Raw genomic sequence first — 14,196 nt, 5'->3', positions numbered from 1 at the left:
AAAATGTTAACCAAAAATTTTTCTGCAGTTATGGGGTAGGGTTTTTTTTTTTTTTTTCAGTTTTATTCTGTGTCTTTATCATCTAGGCAGCTTCCTGAGAGGGATGTTTCCAACGCTTAAAATTTAAAATAAATCCCTGGTTTCTCACAAACAGTGAAATTTCATGCATTATTGTTTTAGAAGCACAGCTGAATGCCTCTGTGGGCTTCAGCAATGAGTGTGACAGCAGCAGGGTGAAGGCAAGGCCCAGGGCTGCTGGGTGCAGCTCCAAATGTGTGTCACCAGCACACTCCAAGGGGTCAGTGGGCCCAGATCTCAGGATGCCGCCTTTCTCCATCATGCTGTGGCTCCTGCATGAGGAAAAAGGTGCAGCTGTCTGGGACAAAGGCTTGATGACAGTCGTTTAACGTGTTTTCTGTTATCTAGAGGAAGGGGGCTCAGGGCTGGTGGGACAGATGCTCCATTGGGCCACTTGGAGCCCAGGACCCTTCTCTTTTGTTGCTCCCCAGTCTCTAGGGTCTGGCCCTTTTCCATGAGAGTGAGCAATTCACTTTTCAAGTATCCCAATGTCGAAGGGAAAAGAAGGGCACCCAAGCTTGCTTTAAAGACACAAACTAGGGCCGGGCGCGGTAGCTCACGCCTGTAATCCCAGCACTCTGGGAGGCCGAGGCGGGCGGATCACGAGGTCAGGAGATCGAGACCATCCTGGCTGACACAGTGAAACTCCGTCTCTATTAAAGAATACAAAAAAAGTTAGCTGGGCGTGGTGGCGGGCGCCTGTAGTCCCAGCTAATCGGGAGGCTGAGGCAGGAGAATGGCGTGAACCCGGGAGGCAGAGTTTGCAGTGAGCCGAGATCGCGCCACTGCACTCCAGCCTGGGTGACAGAGCGAGACTCCGTCTCAAAAAAAAAAAAAAAGACACAAACTGGAGGTCCATTCCATTTCCAGTGCAATGCCATTGGCCTGAACCTACCTTACTGCCATTCTCAGCAGCAAGAGAGTCTGGGAACTGACAGCCAGTTTTAGGTCGGGTGCGTCAATGGACTCCCTGGCATCTGCAACCCTCCCACAGGCTCCCTCTGACCACCGGGCCTCTTGGCCTGAGCACAGGAAGGTTGGGTGTGCAGGAGTTAGTGCCCCCTGGGAGCAGTCCTCACTCACATCTGATGGAAGTTGGGGGATAAATGCTTCAGTTTTTATCCCTGCATGAAGGACACTGAGACACAATCTGCATGGTGCCCAAGATTTCCCCACAGGGACTGGGCAGCAAATGCCCTCAGTGGCTGCTGTGGACTGAATTATGTTTTCCCCAGAGTCTTATGTGGAAGCCCTTACCCACAATGTGATGCTATTTGGCAATGGAGCCTTTGGGAGGTGATCAGATTGAGATGAGGTCATGAGGGTGGGGTCTCCATGGTGGGATTACTAATCCCACCTCAAAAGAAGAGCCACTGGAGAGTCCTCTCTCTCTCCCTCCCTGCCTCTCCCTCTCACATAGGGAGAAGGCAGCCATCTACAAGCCTGGAAGAGAGCCCCTATCAGGGAACCAAGGCAGCCAGTACTTTCACCTTGGACGTCCAGCCTTCCTTGGAACTGGGAGAAAATAAACATTGTTTAACTACCCCCAGCCTATGGTGTTTGCTACAGTGGTCCCAGCAGACTAAGCTGTGGTTGCCAGCTCAAGAGCACATTCCTTGTCCAGTTTGGTCCCTTCCTTGTCTCCTCCCTACTTCTCTATGAGCTAACTGGGATTGTCCCTCACATAAACTACTCACACTCCATCCTTGCTTCCAGAGCTGGTTCTGCAGGACTCAGACAAAGAGGGAATCAACCGTAATTCCACGACGACGTGCTGATTTGTCCCACTGCTCTTAAATGCTAGGTTAGTTTGGATCCTTTTCTGTGGCAATGCCGACATGTTGTTGCATACCCTCCTCCTGCACGGGTGTGAGTGTGACTGCAGGATAAACTCCTAGGAGAGGGTCCACACCCGCCAATGCACCTCCACCGTGCCTTTTCCTTTCCACCTGTGGATCTGTGTTTGACTGTAACTGCTCACAGCCTAAGGGCACATGGGGACCCAGATGGCCTCACTGAGATGCAGGGCACAGGGCCTGTGTTGCTATCTGGGCCACTGCATGAGCATTTCTAAAGTATATGGAGTAGCTGTGCTTAGAGAGTATTGCTGCACCATCCCTCTCCTGTTAAACATTTCAGCTGTCGCCCGCTCCTCGGCAAGGGCTTCCATGTGGTGCAACTTCCTGGGGGCTCATTTTCTTCTTTGTAGGAATAACATGCATATAAACCTAAACTTGGTGCACAAGGCAGGGGCTGCAAACACATCCTGGCTGCCCTCAGATTCTTCCTTTAAACGCCCAGGAGAGGAGGCATGAATTAAAGACCATGTATGTTTTTATAATTGACTCTGGATTCAGGTAAAGAGTTACCAAATTTTTCTACAAACCGTCACCAGCTTTGCTATCACGAGTGGAAGAGCAGGCAGCCAGCACCTCCGCCTGCTCCAGCCCCAAAAGCTCTGGGCCCTGCATGTAGTGTAGATGTGGACCAGAGGGAATGGAGAGGCTGGGAACTATCTGGAAAATGATCTGGCACGAGCTGGTAAAGGAGGTGCTCAGGAGCCCTCCGACCAACCAACCAGCAAATCCTATCCTGGGTTGGGAAGGGGAGAGAGTACGCCCCAGGGGACGGGGACAGGAATACCTAGAGCAGCAGCACCCACAGTAGCACAAAGTGGAAACAACCCAGACATCTACCCAAAAGAGAATGGACACATCATGGAATGAGAAACAGTGGAAAATGAAGGAACTACAGCGGTAGCATCATCATCACATGACTCTTAGCAACTTGCTGTGGAGGGGAAAAAGTTGCAAGGGGTTTGATACCATCTTACATAATTGAAAAAAGCAAACAATGTGTTATTTCAAGGAGTGCAGTGGCGTGATCTCAGCTCAGTGCAAACTCCACCTCTTGGGTTCAAACCATTCTCTTGCCTCAGCCTCCGGAGTAGCTGAGATCACAGGGGTGCGCCACCACGCCCAGCTAATTTTTGTATTTTTAGTAGAGACGGGGTTTCACCATGTTGCCCAGGCTGGTCTCGAACTCCTGGGCTCAAGTGATCCACCTGCCCTCAGCCTCCCAAAGTGTTGGGATTATAGGCGTGAGCCACCACGTCTGGCCAAGATATAACGTTTTTAAAGCAGGGAGAAAGATGTGGTGACCTGATGGGCAGAGGAGGAGGAACTCAGGACGGGGGGAAGTGGGGGAAGGAGCACCCAGCAGGGGTAAGGGTGGGTCTCTTTCCCTGGTTATGCTGCATGGTAGACATGCGTTGCTGTATTTTGCTGATATCAAACAGCGCATACATTACACCTCAAGAGACAATCTCCTCAAGGCTTATACAGTCCAAATGAAGATCAACCTGGCTCCCATCCCCACAGGAGGGGACCCTAGGGGTCTCTGCTTCCTGCAGGTCTGCGGATGCTGCTGGAAGCTGTACTCCACCCCCAGGCAATGCTGTGAGTCCCCTGCATGAACCTGAGGCCCCACCTGGAGAGGGAGCCTGGAGTCTTGGCTGGGGCGGCACAGTGCGGCCTAGTTGCCCTTCCCTGAACACCACAGATGTGACTCCAGGGTCTGCTTCTTGCAGGTTGGGAACCCATTCCTGTCCTGCCCCCCGGGCCTGGGAAGCCAACCCCCTTCAATCTTTTCATCATAAGGGTCCTCACTCCACCTCCTTTCTGAGACAATAAAGCCACCTGCCCGCTCCACTCCCTCTCCAGGGAGAGGGCTGCAATTAGTGTCCTGATTTTATTTACCCTCCCAAGGACTCCAAGGTGACTTTCTAGCTCCTCTCTGTAGAACACAGTGGGGGGACCCTTAAATCTTCAGCAGGCACCCCGCTTCCCAGTGCTGCTATCTTGCTTTCCAAAGGCATCACCAGCCTCCAGTAGCCACACCATGCGCCTTACATTACTGATGTTGTAATACAGGAATACGGCATTAGGCTCATATATGACAACCCATAAAATGGTGTGCCTCGTTCTTGGTGCTATCCCCAGGGTCCCTGTTCTCCTTCTCAAAGGTAATGATTGCTGCTTGCTCCTCATCCACAACACACACACACACACACACACACACACACATACACACACACACACACACCATTTTTAGTACACACAAGATGGCAGCATATCAGACACACTCTTCTGCTGTGCTTTTTAACAAAAATTGTAATAAACCTGTAGACCATTCAGGTCAGTCTATAAAGAGCTGCCTCTACATTTGAATGGCTGCCTAAGATTTCTGGGAGTAGCTGTATAATTTAGCAGCTTCCTGTCAGTGTTTAGGAAACGGTTTAGCTGCTTTCCAATCCTTCGCTGTTTCCAGCAGTACCAGAGTTAACAGCATTTACTTACCTGTGTGAGTGTACATTTGGGATAAAGTCCTAGAAGTGACATTCACACTTTTTAATTCTGACACCAACTCTGCAAGATTAAACATTATTACAACAATTTTAGAGATGAGAAAATGAAGGCTCAGAGAGGCAAAGTGATCATTCCAACTGGAAGTGAGGTGGGAACCCGAAGTTTATTAGCTTGGCGTAGCTTTTTGGGGGGACCGCAAAGTTCTCCTGGTCTATGATGGCCATGAAGGCCGATCGCTTCACTAAAGTCTCTGTGGCCATTGCCCAGAGCCTGCCAAGGAGAAGGTGGCCAATAAGGAGGCCACATAGAGCCCAGGCTCTAGGAGCGGCCCCTGGATGGCCCTGCCGCCTTGCTGGTCTGGGGGCAGGTAGGCTCAGTGTGCCGAGCGGACAGCAGGAAGGCGAGTTGTCTGGGGAAGCGGCGACTCAGCAACTTAAGTTCCCAAAGGTTGCACAGTGGAGGTGGCAGTGGTGCTGGTAGTGGTGTCGGGCAGGAGCTGGACGGTGATGTAAAATCTGGAGCCCCGAGCCTAGAGAAGCCATACAGAGCCACACCTGGCCTTCAGGATCCCTGCTGGCTGCAGCCATTGCAGCCCAGAGAAGTCAGTCAGGGCCACATCTGGGAGGGCTCCAACCAACATCTGCTCCCAACCAGGCTCGGCCTGGCCCCTCCACAAAGAGCTGCTGCCGCCTGGTGTCCCAGGAAGCCATGGGGGCACTGCACACTCACGCAGCCTGTGTGGGTACACAGGCTCCTCCAGCCGCCTGACATCCAAGCCAGAATCTAGGAGCCCCCCAGTGCCTCCTGGGCCCCTGACCCATAAGTGGCTGGGGACATGGTCTCGAGTCCTGCCCATCCACTAAGAGAGTTTTATTTTTAGCGCCTGCTGGAGGCATACCTCTCTGCCACGCCAACCTGAGTGTGAGGCCACCCTCTCTCTCCCACTCCTTCCCGCCCATCTCCCGGCAGCTACATGCAGGACCCAGCATGCCACCCGCAGGCTTGACTGACTCCGCAGCTCCCCCACAGGACAGGTGGGAAAGCTCCCTTCTGTCTGCTCCCCACGATTTTGCTGCCATTTGATCAAGACTGACACCCACAGCCCCTTCCCTAGCTCTTGTGCTCATGGGCCTGGCTGTAGAGATGTGGAAACTCACCAATGCCCACTCCTCCAGCCCTGGCATGGGACCGACTCCCTACTGTGACTGGGCTCTGGGAGCTGCTCAGTCCCTAGTCAATTATCTCTCCCCCATCTCTGCTCTGCACACTGCCCCCTTCAGCTCCCTGACATGTTCCCAACAGCAGGGGTTCGGCCCCAGGCCCCTGCTCTGACCCCACAGCTGCCCCTGACTCTAAGCCACTCCATTTTGCATGGGTAGAATCTGAGACCAGGAACATCTGAGCTCTCAGAGCCCAGCCCTGGCCGCTAAGCCCCATTGCTTCAGCTTGGAGATGTGGGACAAAAGCCCAGGGATCCGATGCGCCTATAGCCAAACTACGGAGAGTGACGCCCGGCAAAGGCCAGGGCTGTTTGCTCTGTTTGTATGCTGAGTGTGCGTGTGCGTCTGTTCTTCGTGTGTGTGTGTGTGTGGTGCTACTGTCTCTCCAGGTGTCCGTTCAGGGGAGCTCATGTGCGTCCTTATGGCTGGCCAGAGTTGACATGCAGTATAGTAAACAATGGGCACAGAAAAGTCAACACAGATCCTGCCTTGCCCCTGACATTAACTGGAGTGAGCTGGAGGCAGGGGCATTCAGGAGGCTAGGGATCCTGCACCGCTAGAGGAGGAAGCCCTTCAGTGCCACACAGCTGTTCCCCGTGCCGGACATGACTGAGGAGCCACCAGGTCAGAAGCTCTTTCTCCATATCTGTTTAGGAGGGAGCAGGTGTGCCTGAGGGTCTGCTTTTCTGTGACTGGATCTTTCCAAAGGTGTCCAGGGTTTCCTTGAGCACCCCATGCATGGGGTGACGAGGGGGCATGAGAGTTTGTGCTGTGGTCAGCTGAGGGCCTCCCAGTGCAGAGGTCCCAGCCAGGGCCTCTACCCTTGGAATACAGCATTAGCCAGCCCAGTGCAGCTGCACTGAGCACAGAAGCTCCCGGTTCCTTCCCTTGCTGCTCTCCCATGTAGAGGACTTGGCTAAGCTCCTGCTGCACCGAGGCCAATTTCTCCACCACTCGTGCAACTAGGCCTGCCCCCGCTGGCCTGGGCCCTGCCCAGGGAAGGTTCTGTGTGCCCTTGTCTGGATGCTGCCTGGTTGTGGGAACAGTCACCAGGCTTTAGCATCCCCCTTCTCTGCCTCAGTTTCCTCAGCTTTAAAGTGGCACATGCTGGGAGGATGACGTGAACTTCTGCATGCAAAACCGGGGGACAGAAGGCCAGGCAGCACGCACACAGCCAGTGGGGACAGTGGCATCAGGGCAGGCACTTACCCTCGGACTGGGATGGACCTCGTTGGCACCAACCTCTTCTGCAGAGGCAGCTCCACTGCGTTCAAGTTGTTTCCGACCTCCCAGGGCTGCAGGGGCTCAGGGTCAGGCTCTGTCAGCCCCGAGAACCTGCAACAGCACTTGGAGTGTCAACATGTCCACCAGCCACCAGCCTCCTGAAGTAGCTCTCACTCATCTGGAACTTTCCATCTGCCAGGTACTGTTCTAAGTGCTTCACAAATATTAGCCCATATGTCATCTCACAAGCGGGCTGTGAGGCAGTTGTTACTCACACTTTACAGACAAGGAAACGGAGGCACAGAGGATCCACAGCCAGGAGGTGGGAGCTAAGCTGCAGCCGCCTCCAGAGCCTTGTCATGGCCACAGCAGCCAAACGGTCCAGAGCACCTGAGCCCCCAGGTGCTGGCCTCCCCTGTTTTCAACCTGAGGCCACCCTGTGCGGTGTGTACCTGCCACCTGGGCCTCATGTGACAGTGTCTGCAGTGGGGGACAGAATGGGGTGCGAGGCTATGGCTAGAGTCTCCTGGGGCAAGGACAAGGACAGGTGCTCAGCTGGCCGGGCACAGGGGCACAGCATGGAGCTTATTATCCCCACCTCCCTTGAGCGTCGCTGCCCAGATGGTACCCCATGGTCCCTGTGGGCAGCCCTGCCAAGCATCCAGGGCCACTGCTGGGCACACAACACCTGTTTCTGGGGTGGGAGGTGAGCATGGAGTGGGAAGCTTGAGGTTGCAGGGTGCCAATGTGAGCCCCAGTGCCAGGTGCTGCCTGCTGTCCTGCAGGTGGGAGGCCAGCTGCCCTGCGCCCTGGGCATTGCTGGCGAGGTTTCCCTTGTGTTTGTTTTGCCTATTGGGCCTGTGGCTCTGTCCTTATGTGGAGTGCTCCATGGAGACTTGGCCCAGGCCCCCTTGGGCAGCCTGTTATCCTGGCTAGTTGCGAGTCCCAGGAGCTCACAAACAATGGGTGCCCAGCACACCGATTCCAACACAGCTCAGGAGGGGCAGTCGTCTGTGGCCATGCTCCTAGGGTGACTTGGGGAAGTAGCTGGCCTGGGCTCTGGAATGACCCAAGGAGGCCTGAGCCCACCCAGAGACCCCTCGGCTTAGGCTGTGATGGGGGTAATGAAGGCAGACCCCAGACTGTCAGCTGGGCAAGGGCTGCTGAGGGGCTCCTTATGGATAAACCCCCTCCCAGCTGCAGGCCCACAGAATGCATTTGGGTTCCCAGGATGCTGGGGTGACCTGGGGGAGGCAAGGCTGGGCTCCAGAGGTGTGAGTGTCCTGCACCTGTATGGAAACTTCTTGGCAAAATTCTCCTGGGCCTGGATCCTCCACTTCTTACTCAAGTGAGACTTCTTGCGGGCACTGGAGTCCATCACTGAGCAGGTTAAGCTGTAGCACACCTCTCATCCATGGCTGGAAGACAGGAGGAGACGTCAGAACAGGCAGGAGTGGTGGGGGGCAGAAGGCAGAGTGACAGAGCAGCCCAGCAGGGCTGGGGATGCCTGTGGACCGCCAAATGACCTGCATCACTGCCCTGTGCATGCACCGCTCTGTGCAATTGTTTCCTGTGTGTAGCTGATGATGGTGGTGTAGTGACCACCATAATCAAGGTCCTCACCAGATGCTCTCCCCAAGGCTCTCTCATGCTTACCCCTCCACAGCCACACCTGTCCACAGCCGAGTTCCCCAACCCTGGCAGCCACTCATCTGTCCTCATCATGGGGCAGCCATGTGATTTCAGGAGCGCTATGCAGAGGAACTGCACGCGAGGTGTCTTTCTGAGACTGGCTCCTTCTCATCCTGCTTTCCTCCAGATCTGCCCAAACTTCACCCACAGTCTGTCCCTCCTGCTGCTGAGCACTGTTCCAGGGCACAGTTGTGCAGCTCCTCAGGCCTCCAGCTTGGGGCACTTACAAAGCCACTATTAATATTCAGATGCAAGTTTCTGCATGAAAATAAGTCTTCATTTCTCTGAGATACATTGCTGGGTCACATGGTAAGTCCATTTCTAGTTTTTTGTTTGTTTGTTTTGAGACAAGGTCTTGATCTGCCACCCAGGCTGGAGTGCAGTGGTGTGATCATGGCTCATTGTTGCCTCAACCTCCTGGGCTCAAGTGATCCTCCCACCTCAGCCTCCCGAGTAGCTGGAAGCACAGGCGTGTGCTACTATGCCCCACTAATTTTTTTGTAGAAATGGGGTCTCACTATATTTCCCAGCCTGTACATACATTTTGTTTGTTTTTATTTATTTTTTGAGATGAAGTCTCGCTCTTGTCCCCAGGCTGGAGTACAATGGTGCGATCTTGGCTTGCTGCAACCTCCGCCTCCCAGGTTCAAACGATTCTCCTGCCTCAGCCTCCCGAGTAGCTGGGACTATAGGCGCCTGCCACCATGCCTGGCTAATTTTTGTATTTTTAGTAGAGACGGGGTTTCACCATGTTGGGCAGGCTGGTCTCGAACTCCTGACCTCAGGTGATCTACCTGCCTCGGCCTCCCAAAGTGTTGGGATTATAGGCGTGAGCCACCGTGTCCGGTCCTGCTGTACATACATTTTAAAGCACCCCAGGTGAGCAGAGTTAGGTGGGCATTGAGACTAGTGGAGGGTAAGGTCTGACCCCTGGTGTCCTTTGTGGCAGCATGTCACATGCTCCTTCTCACTGGTGGGTCGTCATGGTAGCTACCTCAGCCAGCATGCCACCACACGGACCCTGAAGCATGCTGTGACAACGCTGACTGCCTGCCAGTTTCCCCGGGCGCCACATTTGGTCCCCTGAGCGGGTGAGTAAAGCCCTGGTCAGGGAAGGGGGCCGATTCCTGGTCTGGGGGTCTGGGTCCTTGTGGCCTAGCCAGGTGGTGGCCTTTCTCTGGGACCAGCACTGTCCAGTAGAACTTTCTGAGATGATGGAAATACCCTAGGTCCATGCTGTCTGAGATGGCCGCTGCTGGCTACATGAGGTCATTGGCTGAGCATGACTGAGGGACTGAAGAGTTTTCGGTTGTATTAATTCTAATAACTGTGAACAGCTAGCTGCACGTGGCTAGTGCCTGCTGCATTGGACAGCACAGCTCTGGCCACTCGGAGGAAGTCTGCTGCTTCCCCAGGTGTGGTTCTAGCGACAAGCTTGGAGGTTGTGCTTCACCAGAACCGTAGGCCTGAGTGTGTGGCTCCTGTCCTCTCTCAGGAGGGCCAGCCCTTTGGTCAAGGTGACCCCTGATGCATAGTTCCCTGGCTGCTGGGGGTTCTCAATCAGCCTTGCTGTGCTGAAGCCCCACGTGTATGACACTGAGGAGGCATCACCCCTACCAGAGCAGCCTGCCCATGAAGAGGAGAGATGAGCAGCCTTTGGGGGCCATTGCCGTGTGGGGCCAGGATGGTGCAGTTGCAGGAGACCTGACATGGTGCAGGCTACACCCTGCTCCAACATGGTGGGTACTCTACAGCCGGGGTCTCCAACCCTGGGCCATGGACCAGTACCAGCAGCCTGTTAGGAACTGGGTCACACAGCAGGAGGTGGGAGGCAGGTGAGTGAGCATTGTCGCCTGAGCTCCGCCTCCTGTCAGATCAGCGGCAGCATTAGATTCTCATAGGAGTGCAGACCCCATTGTGAACTGAGCATGTGGGGGACGTAGGCTGCACACTCCTTATGAGAATCCAGCTCCTCCCTGATGATCTGAGGTGGAACACTTTCATCCTAAACCAGCCACCACCACCCACCATGGTGTCCATGGAAAAATTATCTTCCATGAAACCGTGGTGCCAAAAAGGTTAGGGACCACTGCTCTAGAGCAACCCCCGGCCTCAAAGACCCTCTAACACCCTTGCCAGCCACCCCTGCCTCCCTGCTCCCAACCCTGCGCCTCCAGGGCTGAGCCGGCTTTGTCTCCGCAGGCTCCCCCAGCCCCACTGCCCTCTGGGAGGTTCCTTGATGGATAGGGCCATTCGGTGTGCCTTAGAGGGGCACGGGTGTGGCCCTGAGGAATGTCTGCCTCCTCCCACATCCAGTGGGCAGCACTGGGACAGCCCAGCTCACAGGCCAGCTGGTCCCTCCACACCACACCCTGTCCCATCCTACCTGGTGCTCCACTGAAGGCCATCAGCCCAGAGGACCATGTGCTGCTTTGGTGGGGATGCCTCAGGAGCAGGGAGCCTGCGTGCCAGTGAGGACCTGGCTTCAGCCAGAGATTTGCAGCAGATGCTGTCAGGGGCCCATGCACAGCCTCTCCGCCCTCACCTCCACACCTGGAGGCCAGGCCTTTGACTCTCTCTGGCTGCAGAGACACACTAGGCCATGCACGGAGAGTGAGAGCCACCCCTCACCAATGAGGGCAGGGAATTGGATAAATACCCCAGCTCCCTTGCCCCTCTGTGGGGGCAGCTCAGAGTTATGCTCTGCACAGTCACTCACAGCAGCCTGTGGGGGCTGGCTGAGCTGCAGCCGTGGTGAGGACACACCCCAGAGTGCATCCTCTCCTCCCCTTCCCTCCCCACATCCCACTTTCCTCTCAGTGCCTCCTGGGTACAGCTCCCAAGTGCAGCTCTGCACTCGCACCTGTCCAGGGCCTGCTTGGGGACTGCACATCTACACACCCATGCCCAGCAACCGCTGCAAACGCCCCAGCCTCAGAGGACCCAGGCTGAGAAGGAGGTCGCTAAGCAGGTCTCCCACCTCGCCTCACTGACTGCCGTTCCCACGCACACTCACTCTCACAGACACACACACACTCACTCTCACACACACACACACAAACTCAGATACACACTAAAATACTCACATACACACACTCACACAGATTCATACACACACAGACTCAAACACGCTCAGACACACACACAGACTCACATAGACACACACAGACTCATATACACACAGACACACACAGACACCCCCCACACAGATTCACATACACACAGACCCACACACACACAGACACATACAGACACTCTTATGGACTCACACTGAGACCTGCCCTCACACACAGCCCCACACACAGGCAGATGGCCATCTGGGCGTGGCTGGCCTCTCCCCGTCACGGTTCTGCCTGCAACCAGCTCTGTCCCCATCCTCTGCTACCTGACCTGGGAGCTCCTCGCTTCCTTGGTGCAAGGCAGAGGCTGCCCCCACCAGCCCATAATGTACCTTGCTCCCTTCCTAATTCAAAGCAGCTGGCATGGCCTACTACCACACCTGGCATGATTCAAAATCCAATGATGTCTGGGGAGGAGCACCCGGGGAACACGGGTAGCCCTTCCCAAATCTGGGATTCTGGGGCCCCCCAAAAGCCAGTGGGCTTGGGCAAGCCTGCTCGGCAGTGATTCCATAATGTGCCATGCTGCTCATCCATCCCTCTGAGGGTGGGGTACGGGGCCAGCTAGAAGGCTGCCTGCTGCCAAGTGTGGAATGACTCAAGGCCCTACACAGGAGGCTACACACTGGACACTGAACACAGGCCCCCAGGACCATGGCCATGGCATGGGAGACCAGCCTGTCTGTGAGCCAGAACACACCCACCCACCTACCGCCTCCGCACCCCGTCTCTGACTCTGGAAGATCAGCCATCCAGAGGGCCTTTGCCCTGGCCCAGAAATACTGCCAGCCCTGCTCATGACCTGTCCCTTGCCTGCACCAAGAAGTCCCTGGGCCCTGAAGGGTGGGCTTCCCCACTGACTTGTCCACTAGCCTAGTACAGGGTGCAGCTTTCTACCCCAGTGCTGGCTAAAGGGGGTCTTGGTGGCCCCCACCCCTGCAGCCCTGGCTGTCCTGAGGACTCTGGGATGCCTTCGCTGGGCCTAAGCCCACGGTCCTGCAGCCACAGCCTGGGCCAGGCCCCAGCTCAGCCCCTTCCTTTTAGGTGCACTTGGGCGAGTCACCTCCAGCCTAGGCTCAACCCTGAGGAGTGCGGGGCATGGGGAAGCCCGGGCCAAGACAGGCAGCAGGGCCACAATGGGAGGCTGTAAAATGGTGCCTGTGGCCTCTGCTAAGTGTCTGCTACATTCTATGCATAACCTTACTTCATTTATTTTTCTGCCTGATGGAGAACATACTATGCTAACCTCCGTAATTCAGGTGAGGAAACTGAGGCTCTGGAAAGTTAACCGATTTGCCTGCATTCACACAGTGAGTGGGGGGAGAGGTTCAGGATGGGTGGCCTGTGCTCCTCCTGCTGGGCCACGCAGCCTTAGACAGTCCTGGACCAGGGAAGCAGCATTACCACAGGAACTGAGGGATCAAGGGAGGCAGGAGCGCCGCCCCTCAGGCCCATCCCATACCCTCCCACCTGACCCCTAGGTCATGGGGATGACCCTGTAAGCTGACTGCTGAATCTGCCCCCAGGGGCAGGGCTGCTGCAGAGTCCAGGGCTGCCTTCTGCCATCATGACCCCGTCTCAGGCTCTTCACCACCCTGTTGTTGCTTCCCAAGTCCCTAACCGACTTGGGACTGTCCTTTCCAGCCACGCAGGCTGCCAGCGCTCACCAGGCAGCTGCCTTGAATCCTGGCAGTGATGATGATGAGGTGTGATCAGAGTGTCCTGGAACTGCTTCTGCCCAGCAAGATGCTGGTGTGAGAGCCGCTGTGGCCCCCGAGGCTGGCAGGGCCCTGGCTAGAACCCTCTCTGGGGAGACCCAGTCCCAGGTTATGCCCGGAGCTTCCAGCCAGAAAGGACAAGCAGCAGGACCCCTTGGGCGGGCTTATGTGATGCCAGGTGGACTGAAGCTGGCCATGGTCCCAGCTGCCACACTACCACAGGAACAGCAGCCCCAGGACCCCCGGACAGGCAGTGCCTACAAGCCCATTGCGAGGTCATAAGTCCTTGAGGTCACAATTGGTGACATCACAGCTGCTGACCCATGAGGCTCAGACTCTAGCCTGAAGCCCCTCTGGCCCAGGGAGTGGCTGCAAAGTCAGCAGCACATGGGCCAGGCCTGGCCAGCCTCTCAGCTCCATGCACCCAGACAGAAGCATCCACATCTGCACTCTTCATAGCAGAGACCTCTCCCCGTTCAGGTTCTGCAAACAGAAGACATGCCCAGAAATAGGTAAAGACTCACTGAGGCTGCAGAAAAGCTGTTTCTGTGGAGGAGTGGACACCAGCTTGCAGGGGTTGAGGAAGGCGAAGGCAGTGAAGGAGCTGAACTGGAAGTGGTTCAGCTGTTCACCTATGCCACTGTCCACTGTACCCTACGACTTTTCACTTATGAGTGCTGTTCACCTGTGCCACTGTCTGCCATACCCTACGGCTTTTTACTTATTAGTGCTAATAGGATTTTTATGGATTATTTAGGGTTTTCTATATGCTATCTGT

The 14,196-nt window shown here is 55.5% G+C and overlaps 1 protein-coding gene across 1 annotated transcript; it reads right to left on the bottom strand.

Moving 5' to 3' along the window:
* Window positions 1-4,573: 4,573 nt before the first annotated feature.
* On the bottom strand, window positions 4,574-13,701 carry CUNH3orf22 (chromosome unknown C3orf22 homolog). The gene is made up of 4 exons (XM_033210923.1): window positions 13,368-13,701; window positions 8,179-8,307; window positions 6,875-7,000; window positions 4,574-4,974 (listed from the first exon to the last, which is right to left on the bottom strand). The coding sequence occupies exons 2-4, from the start codon at window positions 8,265-8,267 to the stop codon at window positions 4,764-4,766; spliced, it is 426 nt and encodes a 141-aa protein (XP_033066814.1). The 5' UTR covers window positions 8,268-8,307; window positions 13,368-13,701; the 3' UTR covers window positions 4,574-4,763.
* Window positions 13,702-14,196: the final 495 nt, after the last annotated feature.

Source organism: Trachypithecus francoisi, unplaced genomic scaffold (genome assembly GCF_009764315.1).
Source record: "Trachypithecus francoisi isolate TF-2019V2 unplaced genomic scaffold, Tfra_2.0 Lachesis_group0, whole genome shotgun sequence".
In the NCBI taxonomy this organism is placed as follows: domain Eukaryota; kingdom Metazoa; phylum Chordata; class Mammalia; order Primates; family Cercopithecidae; genus Trachypithecus; species Trachypithecus francoisi.
This window is presented reverse-complemented; position numbering and strand designations above follow the sequence as displayed.